The 18,617-nt window shown below is 53.4% G+C and overlaps 2 protein-coding genes across 2 annotated transcripts in view; one reads left to right on the forward strand and one right to left on the reverse strand.

Annotated features, from left to right (window-relative positions):
- The first annotated feature begins 3,681 nt into the window (after positions 1 to 3,681).
- On the forward strand, positions 3,682 to 10,784 carry LOC100602541 (keratin, type II cuticular Hb3). Its single transcript, XM_030822615.1, has 9 exons — positions 3,682 to 4,122; positions 5,719 to 5,927; positions 7,114 to 7,174; positions 7,308 to 7,403; positions 8,061 to 8,225; positions 8,500 to 8,625; positions 8,968 to 9,188; positions 9,738 to 9,769; positions 10,267 to 10,784. Exons 1-9 carry the CDS (start codon positions 3,739 to 3,741, stop codon positions 10,452 to 10,454), a joined length of 1,482 nt encoding a protein of 493 aa, XP_030678475.1. The 5' UTR covers positions 3,682 to 3,738; the 3' UTR covers positions 10,455 to 10,784.
- Positions 10,785 to 15,926: 5,142 nt separating this feature from the next.
- The window catches only part of LOC100602869 (keratin, type II cuticular Hb6), a 61,312-nt gene continuing 58,621 nt past the window's right edge, over positions 15,927 to 18,617 (reverse strand). The window contains exons 9-10 of the mRNA XM_003252105.4: positions 16,822 to 16,853; positions 15,927 to 16,682 (exon numbers count right to left, since the gene is read on the reverse strand). Of these exons, the coding sequence (XP_003252153.1) occupies positions 16,501 to 16,682; positions 16,822 to 16,853 (214 nt within the window). The 3' untranslated portion in view covers positions 15,927 to 16,500. The remainder of the gene's footprint in view (positions 16,683 to 16,821; positions 16,854 to 18,617) is intronic.

Genomic DNA, 18,617 nt, shown 5'->3' on the forward strand with positions numbered 1-18,617 from the left:
TGGATCCTTGAGGACAGGGGCTGTGTATTAAATCTCTCTCCCTCCTCTTCAGTACAGAGAACTTGCATAGTAAATAGTAGTGAGTATGTGAAGGTACCACATCTTATCAGCTCTGGAGGTGCGTTGTGAGTTTAAGGCCAGAAGGCAAAACTGGAGGCATCAAGAATTCTTCCTGCCTGGAGCAGGAAGCCGCGTGCACCTTCTGCACTCCTGAATTGCATGCCTTCCACGGGCTTCACATGCACCACCCCAGGTCATCTTCACAAAGGCCTAAAAGGCCAGTATTAGAATCCTCATTTTTCAGATGAAGACACAAGGTTTACAGAGATTAGCTAATTCGTCACACATACACAGTGACCAAAATGTGAGCTGCAGCCATATTTCCAGGACTGCCAGATCTAATGACTTCACTGCAGCAGGCTTCCCATGGAAATGTCACTTCCACAGCCAGGTCAGCAACAGACCTGTGGCCAGGCACACCTGGAGAAGATCAGAACAGTCCCCTTTGACTCAATGATTTCACTTCCAGGAATTTGTTTTAAGGAAATTACTAGACATGTGCCCAAAGATGTGTTTCCTAATGTTCATCTCAGAGCTGTTTATCAAAACTCCATTAAGAAGGGACAAAAAATGTGAAGGAACATGGATATTAAGGCAAGAAAGAAGTGACAAAAGTCAAAGCATCAGGGTGTCAGAAACCCAGCAGACAGGCAGGCAGACACCAGAAAAACACACAGGAATAAGGCCAGGGGGTTGCACCCCAAGAGAGGCAGGCAGGAATCTGAGGACCAGATCAACAGGGCAAGCGGTCATTCCTCCAGGCCAACCCAGACCAGGTGTGAAGGGCAGGCACAGAGTACAGGCCCTGGTGACTGAAACAGCCTGTGGCTCTGCTGGACCCTTTATGGGCCCATGGTTAGGGCGGGAACCAATCACAGCCTGGAGCCCAGGAGGGAGGAGGTAGCCTGGGGATTTGGGTGCTGCTGTCTCTTTTCAGCTTCCTGTCTAAGTCTGTTTTCAAGGGACTCCTGGTCTGCAGTTCTCTTTGTTCTGAGCCATTTACAAATAGATGCTCTAATTAAGGCTTTCTGAGGCGGCAATGATTGCCTTGTAAAACTGCTTTCTGCTTACCCAGGAATGGTACTCTGCATCTCACTAGCTGTGTACACTGTCCCTTTGCAAGGCCCTGCCAGGTGCCTGCAACCAAGACCCAGTCACCCTGCTAGCACAAAGTGAGGTGGGGGTGGTGCTTCCCCCGACCAGGCACTCCTCGGTCCTCCCAGCCTCCAGCAAGCTGTGGATTGCCATTTATATTTCACAAGTAAGGACCCTGGGGGAAAACGCCTGTGCCATGGCACAAAGCTAGTAAGAGATATAGTTGGGCTTCGAATTGTGTCTTTTTTTTCTCCAGGGTCCATGTTATCTTCAGCTCCAATCAGGGCAGGGGTGGGCACGGTCATGGCTCCCCCACCCCAAGGAGGTCATGTGTCTACACAGAGCCCCTCGGTGGAGAGGTCCAATACGATCCAATCCTGCTGGATTGAGACAGATGAGCCAGGTCAGAAGACAGCAGCGCAGTTTCCAGCATGGTGATGGAGAAATGCTTCACAGAAGGTTCACTGCCCTGCAGTCCTCAGCATTTCACCAAGAAACAGATGCCCCATAATCATTGGATATGTGTGGAGAGCATTCCAGGTGCTCACTGGTTCCAGTGTGGGTGAAGAGCCTGGTCTTTCTTGGCTGTCTAGCAGATGTTTGACCCAGCCAAAACTGAACACGACAGCACCAGCCAGCCCAGCCTCCCTCAAAGATGCTCCCCAAATCCCACTAGCCACTCAGCTGCAGTTAGCCACACCCAGGCCCCCCAGGTACCCTCAGGCTGTTCCCCCCTGGTGTGTCTTTCACACCAAGATCCCATATCACACAGCCCACACCCCCAGAGTTCCCACCCCAGACACAAGACTCTGGAAGCCTGTCCACAGGACCCAAGAAGAGGGGCTAGGAGAGTCCTTTTTTTGGATCCATGGCAGATGTCCAGCTCCCTAAGAGACTTCAACAGCACCATCGCCTGCCTTCCCTCAGGCCCACAGAAGATGGGCCCCTCTTCCATCATTCCCAGATCCCCACTCTGGGATATAACTGGCCCACTCACCCTGAGCGGGACTGGGAAGGGCAAAAATGAGAGTCACAGGAGGGTTACTATTAGCCCAGACTGGGTCAGTGTTGGGTTGTGGCTGGGTCAGGACACAGGTTCATCAGTGGAGTCCTCCTCATCCTTTCCTGACAAAAGTAGCCTAGAGATGTGTGTTTGGAAGGGTTGACGGGCTCAGGTCCTCGGTTTAAGGCAAACCTCCTGGCTCGGTCCCACTGTCCATCCATCAAAGCCATTGCCTGTCCTAACCCAAAGGAACAAGGGCCCAAAGTAAGAGAGCTTGGCTTTAGGAACAGCCACATGAGCTAGCACCCTTCTCTCACCCAATGTGTTCTCTGAGGTGAGAGAGTGATCTCATTTAAGGACCCTGCTGACGTCCCTCACCTCCCGCACCTTCCCTCCTTCCTGGTGCGTACATACACCCCAAGACCACATCACTGAGCTTCCCTGCTGGGAACCTAAAGAACACCAATCAGCCTGGACATTGTGGGGGCCTTCCCCCCACCTGTGGCTTCTCATCTTTCCCCCTAGCCAAATGTTGGCTCGCCCACATGCATGCTACTTCCAAGCGCCCCAGGTCTCTGTAGGATTTCCGGAACCTAGCACAGTGGCTAGTGCATAGCTGGTGGGCACCAAATAAATATTTCCTGAATAAATGAATACACATAGTCTAGTCTGCAAATCAGAGCCGGACTCTTTTCTGGTCATCTCTCAACCCTGTACTACCCCACCCCAATCCTCCTCAAGCCCAGGTCCCCACTCTCCTCCATGAGTCCCTGGAGCTCTGAGGTATTCCATACTCCCCGCTCCTGATCCCATCAGCAATGACGCCTGGAACTCTGAAGCATAGCCCTGGCACTGTCCTGAACTCTCGGAATCAGTTTCTTCCATGTCCCAGATGGTGTCCCTGCACTAGGAATACCCAAAGTGCAAAGAACATGCCCTCCTCCCACCCCCAAATCTCTACCCCCACTCCCATCCCTGACCAGGCTCTGGGCAGGAATAGGATAGGAGAGGCCAATCTTGACAACGAGGAAAGGAACCTTCCTTTGAGATAAAGACAGGAAAGCCTACAGCAAGAGGTTGTCTGGGAGGCAGCCCCCTCCTTGGGACAGGCCAGCCACTCCACCCCAGGGCTTGGCCATGGGTCCAGGGCCCATAGCCCAGCTCTGCCCCTTTTAGAACAGAGTTCAGAGAGCAGGCTTCACCCCAGGTCACTGCACCCATTCCCCTCGCTTGGAGCGCGGAATGCAACTAATGCTTTCAGGAACCCCTCTCCCCGCTCCACGGCAGTGCCAATGGGAGGGGCAGGAGCAAGGAGGAAGCTTATAAAGGGCTTTGAAGATGAAACAGGGCCCGTGGCCGGGATTGTTGATGCAGCCACACTGAAGAGGCAAGCAGGGTTCTAGCTTAAGAGGCCAGGGTGATGCCAAGCCAATAAAATTCAGCTATTGTCTCTTTGCTCCCTGTTTTAATGCCAGCTGCTCCTGGCACATAAAAGGGCCTGCCATCAGCCAGGGAGCACAGGCCCTTGGCTCCATCCTCCGCCATCTACTCCACTGTTCAGACACCTCCTAACCTCCATCATGACTTGTGGCTTCAGCTCCATGGGCTGTGGGTTCCGCCCTGGAAACTTCAGCTGTGTCTCTGCCTGCGGGCCCCGGCCCGGCCGCTGCTGCATCACCGCCGCCCCCTACCGCGGCATCTCCTGCTACCGCGGCCTCACCGGGGGCTTTGGCAGCCACAGCGTATGCGGGGGCTTCCGGGCCGGCTCCTGTGGACGCAGCTTCGGCTACCGCTCCGGGGGCGTGTGCGGACCCAGCCCCCCATGCATCACCACCGTGTCGGTCAACGAGAGCCTCCTCACGCCCCTCAACCTGGAGATCGACCCCAACGCACAGTGCGTGAAGCAGGAGGAGAAGGAGCAGATCAAGTCCCTCAACAGCAGGTTCGCGGCCTTCATCGACAAGGTGGGTGTCCTGGATCACACCCTTCCTGACCCCTACTTATGTTCAGGACCCAGGCTGGGCACTGACAGGGAAGTCAAAAGCAAGAACTTGCCCACAGAAGTTCCCAGGCCAAAGGGAAAGGTAGTCACACTTCTAGGACACAGACAGAAAGACAAAAATAGGACCGGGAGCTACCAGACTGATGGGGGAGATTAACTGAAAACACAAAAGCAGAACGAGGGGCAGAGCCTTCCACACTGAGTGATATTATCACCTAGTGAGCAAAGGACCACTGTGTGGGCGCTCAGGGCATTTGAAGCCGAATAACTGCTTAAATGCCAAGGAGATGCTGTCTCCATCAAGGCAGGGCTAGTAAGTGTGGTGCTGAAAGACTGTCTGGAAGTGGGTCTTGTGGATGGCACAGAGCTCTTTCTATACCACACAGTGATTTGGCCACTGAGCAGGGGCTAGAGTAGTTTGTCAAAGCCACTGCTCCTGGGGCTCAGGATCCAGGGGTGAGCAAGAGACATGGTCCCCAACCTCACGGGCTTTATGGGGAGGCAGGCAGTGCACAGTCTGGGTTTGGTCGAAACCATCCGTGGAGTCAGTGTCCAACTCGAGTCCACAGCCACCTTCTCCACTGAATCCAGGCAACCACCATGTGGCAGTGATGTGAGAGACTAGGAGAAAAGGCTCTGACTAGGAAGATGTTCTGGGGTTGGAAAGAGCCCTCCAGAGCCAAAACCTCAAGAAAGGAGTCACACTAGAGAGATGCCCACCAGAAAGGATCGGGAAAAAAAATGTGGAATTTCTAATAGCATGAGAGACCAAGGATAGCATAAGATAGGACCTACCAAGGATGTGGCCAAGTTATTAGACAAAAGAAGCTGAGTGGAGTAGTGGGCCAACCTCATGGCTGGGAGAGGGATGTGAACATTTCCTATAATTGTCAAAGTGAGAGAAGACGCCCCTGCAGAGCAGAAGATTGCAGTTTGAGCTCTTCTCTGCCATTGTGAGCTCTCAGGCAGTCAGGGAATCTCCTTGGCCTCCAATTCTTCATCAGTAAAATGAGGGGGTTGGAGCACAGGACATTCCTACTCTCATATTCCAGGTGACTATTATTCTAATTGCATCGTTGTTGTAGGGTTTGAATAATTGGCACATGCTTTATTTTTCAACTTTCACAGTTTGCCTTTCTTAAAAGGTCCACCTGCCTTGGTGTGACTGAACAGCAGTAGCTGTTCAGTGTGGGGTGACTTTCTGTTAAAGGGTTCTTTTAATCCTCGTAGTAAGGTGAGCTTTAACCTCCCCACTCTACAGAAGGAGTGAGTGCTTTATCCAAGGGTACATTGTTAACAAGTGGCAGCAGAATCTGAACTCTTCAAGCATTTTCCATGACACCAGGTAAACTGACTTAGAAGAGATTAACTCCCAGGAAGAACTTCCAGGTGGTGAACTGGTTAAGCCCTGGTGGCGTTTTTGAGAGAGACGACATAACCCCTTCCAGGGAAGACTCTGGGTCAGAGAGTTGGGGGCTTTCAGGCCCTGGTGCTGGGAACCCCTCTTGCCCTCTGATGCTACAAGAAGAGGTTCTTAGGCTCTGCCTCTGGGTGGCAGGTGCGCTTCCTGGAGCAGCAGAACAAGCTGCTGGAGACAAAGCTGCAGTTCTACCAAAACCGCGAGTGCTGCCAGAGTAACCTGGAGCCCCTGTTCGAAGGCTACGTCGAGACTCTGCGGCGTGAGGCCGAGTGCGTGGAGGCCGATAGTGGGAGGCTGGCCTCAGAGCTCAACCACGTGCAGGAGGTGCTGGAGGGCTACAAGAAGAAGTGAGTGTGGGCAGGAGGGGTTCTGGGCACAGGAAAGAGCATGGTGGCAGCCCCCTGAGCCCGGAGGAGTATCCGGTCTGCAGCTGGCATCTCTGCCTGAGAGTGGAGAAGAAGCTGTACCCCCTGCTGGAGATACAGGGGTCCCTTGGGTGTGGGGGATGGAGGTTCAGCTTGTCTTTCCATCAGCAGATCAGGGAAACAATGCTCTCTCCCTTTCTCCATCCATTTTTCACAAAAACTTGTATTCCTTGGTCCCTTTGAGACCAGATCTCAAAGTCCTGGACATGTGTCTTCCTAAGTTTGCTCTCTCACTCAGCTAACACTATCTGATCACCTACCACATGCCAGCACACCGTGCTGGTGCTAGTGACGCAGGGCCACACAATTCACACAGTGCGGGTCCTTGTGGAGCCTGCAGTCTGCTGGAAGGCAGGCATGACAGAGCCACAGATCTAGCCCTTCAGCTACAAAGTATGATATATGGTATGAAGAATACGCACTGGATCCTCAGAAGGAATCTGCTTTTGAGGGGTGGCCAGCTTCCTTCAGTAACATTCTCTTCATGGACTCCCCAGGCCCAGCATACCCCTCCCTCCCTGTCTCTGAGCTGCCTCCCACAGCTCAGGCCAGGAGGGGAGAGACAGAGCGAGGATCCCACCACCTGCAGCTGAGTGGGGGTAGGGGAGGGCTTGAAGGAAGAAAAGATGGAGACCTGGGTGAGAAAAACAGCACCTCCCACTCGCCAACCGCACACATTCACACACTCAGCTTCCAGATCCTGCCCTCCCAACCTCCACCAAAACAGGGGAGTGAATCACCCGGGCATGGTGGTGGGCGCCTGTAGTCCCAACTACTCAGGAGGCTGAGGCAGGAGAATGGCATGAACCTGGGAGGTGGAGCTTGCAGTGAGCAGAGACCGCGCCACTGCGCTCCAACCTGGGTGACAGAGCGAGACTCCATCTCAAAAACAAACAAACAAAAAAAACAGGGGAGTGGGTGCTCTGGTTCTCCAGTGCATCCCAGTAGGCCCAGGCCAGCAGCCTGGTTCCTCCAGAGCCCCACCCATTTCACTTGGGGGCAGGAGATGGTCAGGGGGAGGTCTAGGAAGGAGGCTCCTTTGCACACATGCTCATGGCCAGGATCAAGAGCTGTTCAGACAAGGTCCTGTTCTCCTTGCTCACCTCAGGTATGAAGAAGAAGTCGCACTTCGAGCCACAGCAGAGAACGAGTTTGTGGCTCTAAAGAAGGTGAGTGAAGCCCAGCTGGCCCTGAGCCCGCCCTGAGTCCCGCCACCCATCCTCTTTGTCCTGCCACGTGGCAGCCAGGTCCTCAGAGCCCTCTGAGGAAAGCCGGCCTCACAGCCCCTTCTACCCCACGCAGGATGTGGACTGCGCCTACCTCCGCAAGTCAGACCTGGAGGCCAACGTGGAGGCCCTGATCCAGGAGATTGACTTCCTGAGGCGGCTGTACGAGGAGGTGAGGGGCTCTCAGCCACGGTGGGCACAGATCCCCCCATGGGATCCCCGACCCTCTGCCCAGACAACCACAGGCATGAACCAGGCCTGCTGACATATGAACCCAGGTTCACGGCTGGAGGGTTGGCAGGGAGCAAGGAGAGGGAAGGAACAGGGAGGCAAAGGGATGGAAAACCAAAAAGGAACAAATTTAGTAAGGGGCAGGAGAGTGAGCACCCCAGACATCTGTGCCTTGGGAACCTGCCCTGCGTCCTTCCCCTGAGCCAGTGGACTGCAGCATAGACCCCACACAGCATCAGACAGACTTGAACCCATTGCTCTGGCCCAGGCCTTTCTCCGGCAGCAGTAGCCTTCCTTCATGGGGTTGGTCTAGGAGAATGGAAAGAGGCCCCCCATACAGGGTCTGAGCCCCTGGAAAGCATCTGGACCAAGCTGGCTGCACATGGGCCTGAATAATTCCAAAAGCAAGCAGTTGAAAAGCGGTTGTGTTTTCCTCTAACGGGATTTCCTATTTGTGCAGAAAGTTATGTAATTTCATCAGGTTTGTTTCTCCAAACATGAGAGGTTTGCTCCCGATGAGCCAAAAGGATGATAGGCATCCAGGTATTAGGAGAAACCCAGATAAGTGAGTTGTCCTTCCTTTCCTCACCTCCTGCAGGAGATCCGCATTCTCCAATCCCACATCTCAGACACCTCCGTGGTTGTCAAGCTGGACAACAGCCGGGACCTGAACATGGACTGCATTGTTGCTGAGATCAAGGCACAGTATGATGACATTGCCACCCGTAGCCGGGCCGAGGCCGAGTCCTGGTATCGCAGCAAGGTGAGCGGCACAGGACACCTGCCTGCTAGACATGGCAGTGGGAGGGATGCGAGATATCTAGTAGAAAAGGCTTCTTTGTCTAGAGATTCTGATCCCTAGATGATAAGAGGGTGATAAGAGAAAAGCCAATAGCTCTCAGGTTGGGGTGGCAGGGCAGGACTGCCACGTGTGGTTGCACAGGCCGAGCACTGCACAATCTGTGCAATCATCTGAGCTGTCCTGAATGAATGGGATGTCTCATCCTGAGCCTCATGAACATCTCTGCTTCCTGCAGTGCGAGGAGATGAAGGCCACGGTGATCAGGCACGGGGAGACCCTGCGCCGCACCAAGGAGGAGATCAACGAGCTGAACCGCATGATCCAGAGGCTGACGGCCGAGGTGGAGAATGCCAAGTGCCAGGTATGGGAGCCCGGCCCACCCCTCAGTGAAGGAAGAGACTAGGGTTAGCCCTCAGCAGAGGGATTTGAGTTAGGTTCTGGAAAAGTCTTCCCAGTGCAGTCTCACGGGTGACAGAGTAAGATGAGAAATCTACTGAAATATTTCTGATTGACTTGGCCAAGGTGTGTGTATCTGGGGTGTGAGTGTGTGTGTGCAGTGTAAGTGAGGAGGGAAGGAAGGTTAGGAAGCTGATTGGAGAGATAATATTTTAAGATAAAAGTTGAATGATCCTATTGGATACTGGCTGGGATTTCAGGAAACTAAACTTCACTTTATCCTCTCCATATTCCCCCTACCCCCCAGAACTCCAAGCTGGAGGCTGCAGTGGCCCAGTCTGAGCAGCAGGGTGAGGCGGCCCTCAGCGATGCCCGCTGCAAGCTGGCCGAGCTGGAGGGCGCCCTGCAGAAGGCCAAGCAGGACATGGCCTGCCTGATCAGGGAATACCAGGAGGTGATGAACTCCAAGCTAGGCCTGGACATCGAGATCGCCACCTACAGGCGCCTGCTGGAGGGCGAGGAGCAGAGGTGGGTCCAACCCAGCCCTAAGCACTCCACTTGCATAGACCTGCCCACCTTTGATTTTTCCCTATCTCAGTCTCAGTCCCCAGGTGACATTGTTGCCTCTATGGATCCCAGATCCATATCTTCAAGTTGTCTCATTCTCAACTCTTCCAAGATCCATACCCTGCCTGGTTGCTAGGACATCACCTATTCTAGGGCAGGGTTGCTGGCCAAACTCCATCCCTGACTTCGTCTTCCCAAGAGGGCCTTCCCCTTCTGAAAGTTGAGCCTATCTAGACCTGACAGATATGGTTGTTCAGGTTGTTCACTGCACAAAGGCAAATGACAGCTGAGAGACAATTAAGAATTGAAATCCAACCATACTCTACTTGCTAAATAGTGTGACCTGACATTGCTTCAACTGCCAGAAAGGCAACTTTTTCTAAGCTGCACAAGGGAATAAATGTAGGTCAGAAATAGCCCTGAGATGACCCATTTCAGCACCTAGGGGAAATTTGACGACCTCATTCTGACTTCTTTTATCTTCCCCTTCCTTACTTTTTCACCACTCAGGCTGTGTGAAGGTGTTGAAGCTGTGAATGTCTGTAAGTAGCTTGAGCCCTGAAAAGGAAAATGTAGACTTGGGACAAAGGACTTCTTGACTATGAGTATATGCAGAGACTTTGGGAGGAGTGTTTCCAATAATTCCCCCAGTAAAGAGGGTAGGTTGGTCATGCAGCAAGACAGACTGAGGTTAGCTCGCAGGAAGAACCTCACAGCATGAATATGTTGGGGAGGGGAAAAAATAACAAGATGGCATTGCAAGAAGGGACCTCAGATGTCACTCATAACCTTCACCTTGTATAGATGAGAAAGTTGAGGCCCAGATAGAGGAAGGGACTCCAAAAGTCACAAAGCAGAACCAGGACCAGAACCCCGGTCTGCTGGCTCCCAGGCTAGGGTTCCCTCCACACCTTCAGAATAGAACTGGAGGCTCTTCACATCCTTCCCTGGATGGTCGACACATCAGACAGACCAAGGAAGGTGGCTGGATGGGATGGCCACCAGCAGGGGTCTCTTGACCCTGCCCTTGTTCCCACAGGTGTCAGCAGCTCCCGGGGTGGGGTTGTGTGCGGGGACCTCTGCGTGTCAGGCTCCAGGCCGGTGACGGGCAGCGTCTGCAGCGCCCCCTGCAACGGGAACCTGGTGGTGAGCACCGGCTTGTGCAAGCCCTGTGGCCAGCTGAACACCACCTGTGGAGGGGGCTCCTGCAGCCAGGGGAGGTGTTAAGTAGCCCAAAAGAGAGCCAGGGGAGCCCCTTCTGCCTGCCAGACATGCCACTGCCCCACCACCAGCTGAAGACAGCAGCACATCGCTGGCTTTTCCCTTTGTGTTCTGAGAATACACCATCGGCTCATTCCCACCAGCGGCTCCTCCCCACCTCTCATCCCACTGGAAAGGGGCCTGTGGCTGGGGAATAGACCCATTCCTTCCCCCATCTCAGCCTTCAGCCCCTCCCAGGGAGAAAGGCCTTCCTTCCCTGGAAGGAGCACTGTGAGACTGTTCCCCCTGCCTCTCTGGCCTCTTGTCTCCGCTTTTCCAATAAACTTGGGGACCTGCTTTGTGTGCTGTAATGTCTTGCTTTCTTGGGGCCTGCCCACACCCACCAAGTGGTGAGCACCCCAGCCTGATGATACGGCCTGAAGACTAGAGTCATTCTGGCCTGTTCTCCACCTGGACACCCATAGTGCCCTGTCCCCAGATGGTTCTGTCATCTCCTGGCCAGGCAATGCAGACTGTGCTCACAGCACCTTCTACCTGTCACACCTGTGACAGTCTGGATGGCTCTGAAGGGGACCAAGGAGGCCAGAGGTCAGCCGGAAGGCAGTGCATGTGCATGCGCATGTTTATATGTGTGCACGTGTATGTGTGCTTGTGTGCGTGTTTGAGTTTTGTCCCCTTCTTGCATACACAGTCTCCACTTTATCTTCCTAGCATATCCTCACTTTGCTCCCCAGCCATCCTACCACAGCAGCAACCACCAAAAGTGCCAGCAGCCACCCTTGGGGGCTGCCCTGTGTCAGTCTGGACCCCACCCCATTGCCACGTCCTCCTCATGCTGCCCACCAAAGAGGGAAAGATGAGAGCATTGGCACCTGCCCCTGGCCCACCCTTCCCCCATGCATACACCTCCTCAGTACCTGGCCGCCTTCTCCACAGCTGACACGAGGACACCATCTACTCACTCCCTCAACTGCCCCACTCACTGCCCTCATCCGAGATACCTCACAGCTTCAACCCCAAGGCTAAGAGGCTCCTCTGCCCGTTGCTTGGCCCAATCTCTCCTGTCCTCCTCTTGGAAAGCTCTAGAGAGCTCTGGAAGACTTTGAGAAGTCCCTAACCCCACCCTCGAGGAATCAGGCCTGGAACAGTCCTTGCAAAGCTGCAGACCACCTCCAGGGTAGCGCACTGCCTTCCTTGCTGGCCCTCTTCATTTCTCCTCTTCACCCAGCCCCTGGCCTCTCCCACCCATCTCACCAGGATGTCCTTGGAGGACCTACCCCCTTCCTTTGCTCCCCCTGGAATCTCCAGGCTCTCCAGGACCTTTTAACCTCCACCCAAGCTCCAGGGGCTCCCCAGTGCCTTCTCTCCCTCCCACCTCCCAATTCCTGAGTCTCGGACCTTTCACCTCCTTGTCTCCCAGGCCAGGCTCTCAGCAACTCCCAGGCAGCTCTGCTCACTGGCTCACACCTCACCCTGCACCTTGCCTCAAGCATCCAACTACCCCAGGGCCTTTTCCCACCTCTCTGCACTCTCCCTAGGCAGTCGCATCAGTCTCTCGCCTTCGGCTACCACCCACAGTTAATGTCCTCCCTGGTTAAAATCCCCCACCTGGGCTTCAGAGCCCTGATGATTCTCCTACCCTCCCTCCTCGGCTTAGACCCACCAGCTCCAGTTCCTACAAGACACCTCCACTTGTCAGTCTTAGAGATGCTTCGAACTCAGCACACCTTCCAGCTTAACTCATTGCTTCCCACCCTCTCAACCGGAGTCTCCTCCAGTCTCTCCTGCCAAGATCATCGACACAGTTGCCCAGACCAGAACCTATGATTTATCCATGCCTGCACCCTTAATATTCATTAAACCCCAAGGACTTCTTTTTCTGCCTCCTAAATACCTCTCCGTCCCCCTCTTTCCTCTCTCCTTACTGCTGCCAGCACATCCAGCCACCACCATTTTGCCTGGAGTCCTGCTCTTCTCCTTTCCATGCCCCACCTCACAGCAGCAAAAGAGACCTTCGTCAAACACAAGGCTGAGCTTTCAGTGGGTCACCACTGTCCCTGGAACAAAGTCCAGACTTAAACACAACATACCATCCCCTGTATGTCTAGCTCTGACTGATCGCTCATTGCTTCTCACTGCTTCCTATTTCCCATTGCCCCCCACCTTTCTCCTCTACTCTGGTTCAAGATGTCCTGAACACCTGTCAAGTGAGGGGTTGGACCACAGGCTCTCCAAGGGCCTTTTCAGTTCTGCCCGTCTTGGGAAGGGGCTCTGATTTCTGCTCTGGGGTTTAACACTGCCTTCTCAGGGGTTAAGGAGGATACTGTAAGGACTGCCAGCCTCGGGAGGTCATGGACGTGCCACCTGGGGGAACCCAGAGGCTCCATGCCTCTGGCAGTGACACATCTTCCTTCCACCCAACCAGCTCAAGGGGCTAGACAAGATTGTTGGCACCTCTGGTCCTGAGTCCCTGAGCCCCATCTTCTCCACCACCACTACCACCTCTCCACCAAGGAGGGGGTGGCTATGAAGAGCCCTGAGCCTTGGTGCTGGGAGAAAAAGAGAAGCACAGCTGGAGGATTGTTAAGCAGGCAAAGCTGATTACTTCTTCAAGGAGGTAATATTGAAGCCGAGACCTAAAGGAAAACCAGGAGCTCATTATTCCAACAACAAGTCATCATTGAGCACCTGCTGTGTAGCAGGTACTGTTACACATGCTTGGGTTCCTATAAGTGAAAAAAAATAATTAAAGATGCTTGTCCCTGCAAAGCTTACATTTGAAAGCAAGAAGTGAACTGAAGTAAGGAGTTAGCCAGGACGAGAGATGTGCTCCAGACATGGGAACAGTATGTGAGAGATAAAGATGGAGCTGGAAAAGGAGCATGGGGCCATCCAGGAGCTCTGATGTATCAGGAAGGCCACCAAGGAGAGTGGGGGCTGCTCTCCAATGCCTCTAAAAGCTGAAAATGAGCACTTCCTTCCTACCTCCTCCTCCATAGCCCCTCCTACCCCAGCTCCAACTCCATTCCATGAAAGCTTTCTTCACCCAAGGGCATTTCTCATTCCTCCTTCCTTCCAGGCACTTTTCTCATCCTCTTGCAGAGGTAGATGCTATGGGCCAATTCATGAGGCCTTCCATGCTTCACAGAGAGCCAGCTGCCTCCTTCTCTGGAAGCTTCCTGCTGGCTGCTGAGGAATGGGAGCTAGCTGGATGGTGGATCCCTCTGTGCTGACAAGCCTAAGTAGGGCGAGTGTGGTAGTGCCAGTACCCAGACTAACAGTGCTGTGACATCCACCCTTCTCTGCACACCAGCTGAAGCTCTCATTCACTCAGTGGGCTGCTGCTGTCACCTGCCTTTAAGTGGGTAAACTACCCAAGGCTCCAAAAGCTGAAGGAGCTTGGCCACACACTCCTGCTGACAAAAGCTGGGATGCCAAACCTCCAACTCCCAGTATTTCCTACCAGCCCACTCTGCCTCTGCTATTCAGAGGCTGAGAATGCTGCACTGTTATGATGTCATGGTAATGGTAATAACAACAAGAGCAGTCATAAACACTAATTGTTTAATATCTGTTATATGCCACACTATACCCCAAACTTATTTGTGTTGTCTCTTTTAATCCTCCTGTGGTAGCTATCTTCAGAGATGAGCCCCCAACAGCTCCTCCCTCTCTGTGCATGGCACTGCTCATATCAAAGGTGGAGCCTGTTTTTCCTCCCCTTGATCTTGGGCTGGCCCCGTAACTGCTTTGACCAATAGAATCTGATGGAAAGCACCTTCTGCAGCTTCTACGCCCAGGAGGTCTTAAAGGGACTGGAGCACATAGGGAAGAACAGAGGCCCCGGCCATCAGCTCCTGAGCTCTTGACCAGAGCTAGCTCCAAATGCCAACCGTACGAGTGAAGCCATCCTGGACCTTTCAGCAGTGCCAGAGCCCCAGTCAATGATATGAAGCAGAAGAATCACCCAGGCAATTCACACAGCTATGAAAAATATTGTTGTTTTAAGCCACTAAATTTGGGGATGTCTTGTTACATAGCAATAGATAAGTGGAGGGCAAGTTGGTACCTGGCAGAGAGATGCTGCTGAAACAAAACTCAAAACCCGTGTCGTTGACTTTGGGCCCAGGCATCAGGCAGAGCCTAAATGTGCTCAAGGAGACAATTAGTGAAAGCTGGAGACCTAGCGAAGAAATTGTCACTGGATGCTGGAGAAAAGGCCTGGGGGTAGGGGCTGCTTCTTATGGCTGCAGCTCCTGTGGTCTTTAGAGTTCTTGCTTTTTACTGGCCAATCTCTGTTATGGTTAATAATGCTTTATGTTAAACTTTCTCTGTTCAAATTATTGTCTTCTGTTTGGACCCTGACTGATACACCCTGGCCAACCATGTCAGCTGAACTCCCAGCTGGTGGCCAGCACCAAGTCCAGCCTTGTGAGATTTTGGCCATATTGGGCCTTTCAGACATTCTAACCCTCCAAACAGCATCATGTAAAATAGAACTACTCAGTAAACCCACAGAATCCTGAGGCATGATAAAGTATTGCTGTTTTAAGCCTCTCCATGTGGGTGACTTGTTGTGTGTAATAGAGATCTGAAACACCTCCCTATGGCCCAGTAGATATCATCATCCCATTCTAAATTTGAAGGAACTAAAGCTCAGTGAGACTTAGTGATTTGTCCACAGTTACAGACTAGTAAATGGCTGAACCAGCACTCAAACTCAAAGGGCATTAACATAGCCCTTTCAAACACGATCTCACATAGGGAGCTAGAAGGACCTTAGGAATACTGTCCAATCTCCCCATTCCACAGCCAAGGCAGCTGAACATCAGGGGATGGAAGCAATTTGTCCAAAGTCACACATGTGGCAAATGGCCATCGAGGCTCAGAATGAGAAGCCCAGTTCTCCTGACTCTCAACCCAAGGCTCTTCCTCCCCTCACAGTGCTTCTCTCACATACTTCCCCTCTCTCACATACCTTCCTTCTATTCTCACCCTGTCTTTTTCCCCATGCACTTTCCCCTCCAGGAAGGCCCTGGGGTGGGGGCGGTGGGTGATCACCTTGGTTGAGAACCCCTAGAAAACATATGGCCACATCCAGAGACATTTTTAGTTGTCACAAGAAGGTGGTGGAGGACCCTTGGCATCTAGTGGATTGAGGCCAGGGATGCTACTAAACATCCTACCAAATGCACCCAACAGCCCTAAAACAGAGAATGACCCAGCTCACACTGTCAATAGTGCTAAAGTTGAGAAATCCTGGTCTAGAGAAACCCATGACCCCATAAGATTCCCTGGCTCCGTGAGTCTTCTCTCGTTTTCCCCAAGGCCTGGGCTGCTTAAGTACAGATGGGCATCACCTACTGTGGTCATTTTTAGCTACTGAAAAATAGTGGATCAACAGGTCCTGAGGCGCTCTGGCAGGGAGCCCCTATCACAGGAAGGCCCTGGCATTTTCAAGACTCTGAGACACTAGACTTGATTCGCTACAATGAGTTTATTGGAAACACAGAGTGAAACAAAGACAAAGGAGAAGGCAGCAGAGTCATTAGTTTTTCAGAAGCTCTTGCGGGCAGCCCCGGAAGGGAGATGTTCTCCCCACGTGTGGGCCTGTCCCTTGCAGAGTCACAGAACCACCATCCAGGGTCCGAGTCTCCATTCCACAGGCAGAAGCACATGGGCAGAGTCCCAGGTCGTGCAGACAGGGACATTCCCGGGCCTCCCCCGTTCCTCCAAGCTTTGGGGAAGAGGTCAGGCAAGACCAATGCATACAGCAAAAAACAGAAGGCAGGCGGAAGAAAAGGACGAATCCTCGGGACAACAAATTGACTACCAGGAAAGGCTACAGAGAGAGACCACGGCGCCGCCCGGGCCTCCCCGGACTCCTGCGACCGGGGATGGCTCCCGGAGCGGAGTGGTGGGGAGGGCACTTAGAGTGCAGGCAGCGGGCGGCGGCTATTGGAAGGCCGGCGCGGGCGGCGGGTTCCGGTGGCGCGGGGTGCTGGCTGGGTGGAGAGTGACGGCGACTGGCGCTGGCGGAGGCCGCAGCCTCCTAGCACTTCTTACAGCTGCCGCCGCAGACGCCAACCCCGATGGAGGGGGCGCAGGCGTTAGTGGTGCCCACCACCACGTTGCTGTTGCTGGGGACGCTACTGACTCTGGTGGAGACAACAGGGGCAGTAGTGGAGGCGCAGAGATCGCCACAGACGACGCCACCGCGGGAGCTGCTGACGCCTGCAGGGGGAAGAAACGGAGGCGCGCGTCAGGCGCAGCCGCGACCTGAGTGAGTGGGTTTGCTGCGAGCCCATGCGCCCTTTCCCCAGAGGCTCCCAGACCCGCCCAGCGGGAGGAGGGGACGGACCCCACTACTTACAGACATTCACCGAGCCGACGCCCTCACACAGCCTGCGGGGAGAGAAGGGGACAGGTCAGTGCTGCGGAAAAGGCGCCGGGCCCCCGTGACTGAGGTGGAGGGGGACATCTGTGGCCCTCCATCTGAGCACTTGCCCAAGGGAAGGGGCAAGAAATGCTCTCCGCCAGGAGCCAGCGTAGACTCGGGTCACCGTGAGGGTCTGGGGACAGAAGGCCTGTGAGCGCCTCCCTCTCCACCGCTTCTGAGCTGTGCAACCCCAGCTTCAACCAACCTCAGCCTAGGCCTCCTCATCACGAAAACCTACTTCGTAGATCTCTTGCTAGGACTGAATCAAATAAGAGGCGCCCAGTGCTTAGTGCCTGGCTCATAGCCCTTAAGAGCTATTAGCTGCCACTACCTCGAAGTTGGCCCTGACTGAATCGCAGCTGCATTTGAGGGGAGCAGATTTAACTTCTGAAATCCGGTCTGATTGGTGTCATTAGATTATAGGCATCAGGAGGGTAGACATTTTCGTCTATCCCTTTCTGCACTACCTAAAAACAATGCCTGGCTCAATACAAAACTGTTGGATAAACGAATGGGATTTTAGAACAGGCTCAGAGACTGCCCACCACCGTCCTCTCATCTGGCAGATGGAAAGGTTGAGGCCCAGAGGGAGGACATATCCAGTGACAAGGCAGGGCTGTCACCCCAGACACTCATTTCTACCCAGCCCGCATTTCCCTCCCGCACAGCTTCCCCTAAGGGAAGAAAATGGAGTTCCCCTGAAAGCACATTGGCCAAGGATTGGTGAAATCAGCTTCAGATAAGAGAAGCCACGGCCACCATCAAATCATTCCATGCCCAGTTTCCCTAGGTAACATACACCAAAGCTCCTGAGTTCATTCCAAGAGCCCTGTGTGATGGAGGAGTGGGCCACTCAGATTCCAATGCCATCTCCATGTGTCTCTCCAACTTCCAAATTCAGACTTGGAAAACTCTTCCTCCCAGAATTCTTCACTTACGAAATTCCCCAGGCCCAGCCACACCCCTGCCTCTGAGCTTTCCAATGGAACAACTCGAGTTTGGTGGAAATCTCATCATGTGGTCACTTTAATTTCTAGGTCCCAAACCTGTGTTCCCCATTTCCCAAATACACAAGATGGTCCCTCTCCATCCCCAACCTTCACCCTCCTCTCCCCAGTGTCAAGGGCCTGACTGTCCACAAAAAAAAGGAGCTTCGAGTGAGACCAACTGACCAACTAGGGGAAAGAAACCAAGGGCAAAGAATGAGCTCACAGTCTGGGAGCGTTGTCCTTCGGGGAGCAGGAGCTGTAGAGCTGCCCTCCAGCCATAGGAAGGCTGAGTGACCAATGGGTCTTCTCCACTCCCCCCACCTCTGAAGCAAGCAAACAAGCAAAAATCCTGAAAGCAAGGCATAACTGTCCCAAGGGATAAGTCCTTGCTCTCTGCCTAACTCATTCCCACCTGCCGCAATGGAAGACTACTTTGGGATGCTCATTGCCACTATAATAGAAAAGCATGGTTGATAGTGTCATCTATCTGAAGCTGTCCTTATGGGATATGTCTGAACTCCCAGGTCTGGAGATGGGGCCAGGGCCAGACTAGGAAAAAGAGAACGAGTCCTGAGAGGCACATGCAGCTATAGCTGGAAGGGAAGAAGCACTACCCAGGCAAGCTGGCCCCAAGCCTTAATTAGGCTTCTCAGTAACAGGAATACCTGCTGCCAGATTACTGGATCTCAACTGAGATGAACAAGACTGCAATCTCAGATCAGTGCCTGGGTGAATATGAGA

This window comes from Nomascus leucogenys, chromosome 11 (genome assembly GCF_006542625.1).
Source record: "Nomascus leucogenys isolate Asia chromosome 11, Asia_NLE_v1, whole genome shotgun sequence".
In the NCBI taxonomy this organism is placed as follows: Eukaryota; Metazoa; Chordata; class Mammalia; order Primates; family Hylobatidae; genus Nomascus; species Nomascus leucogenys.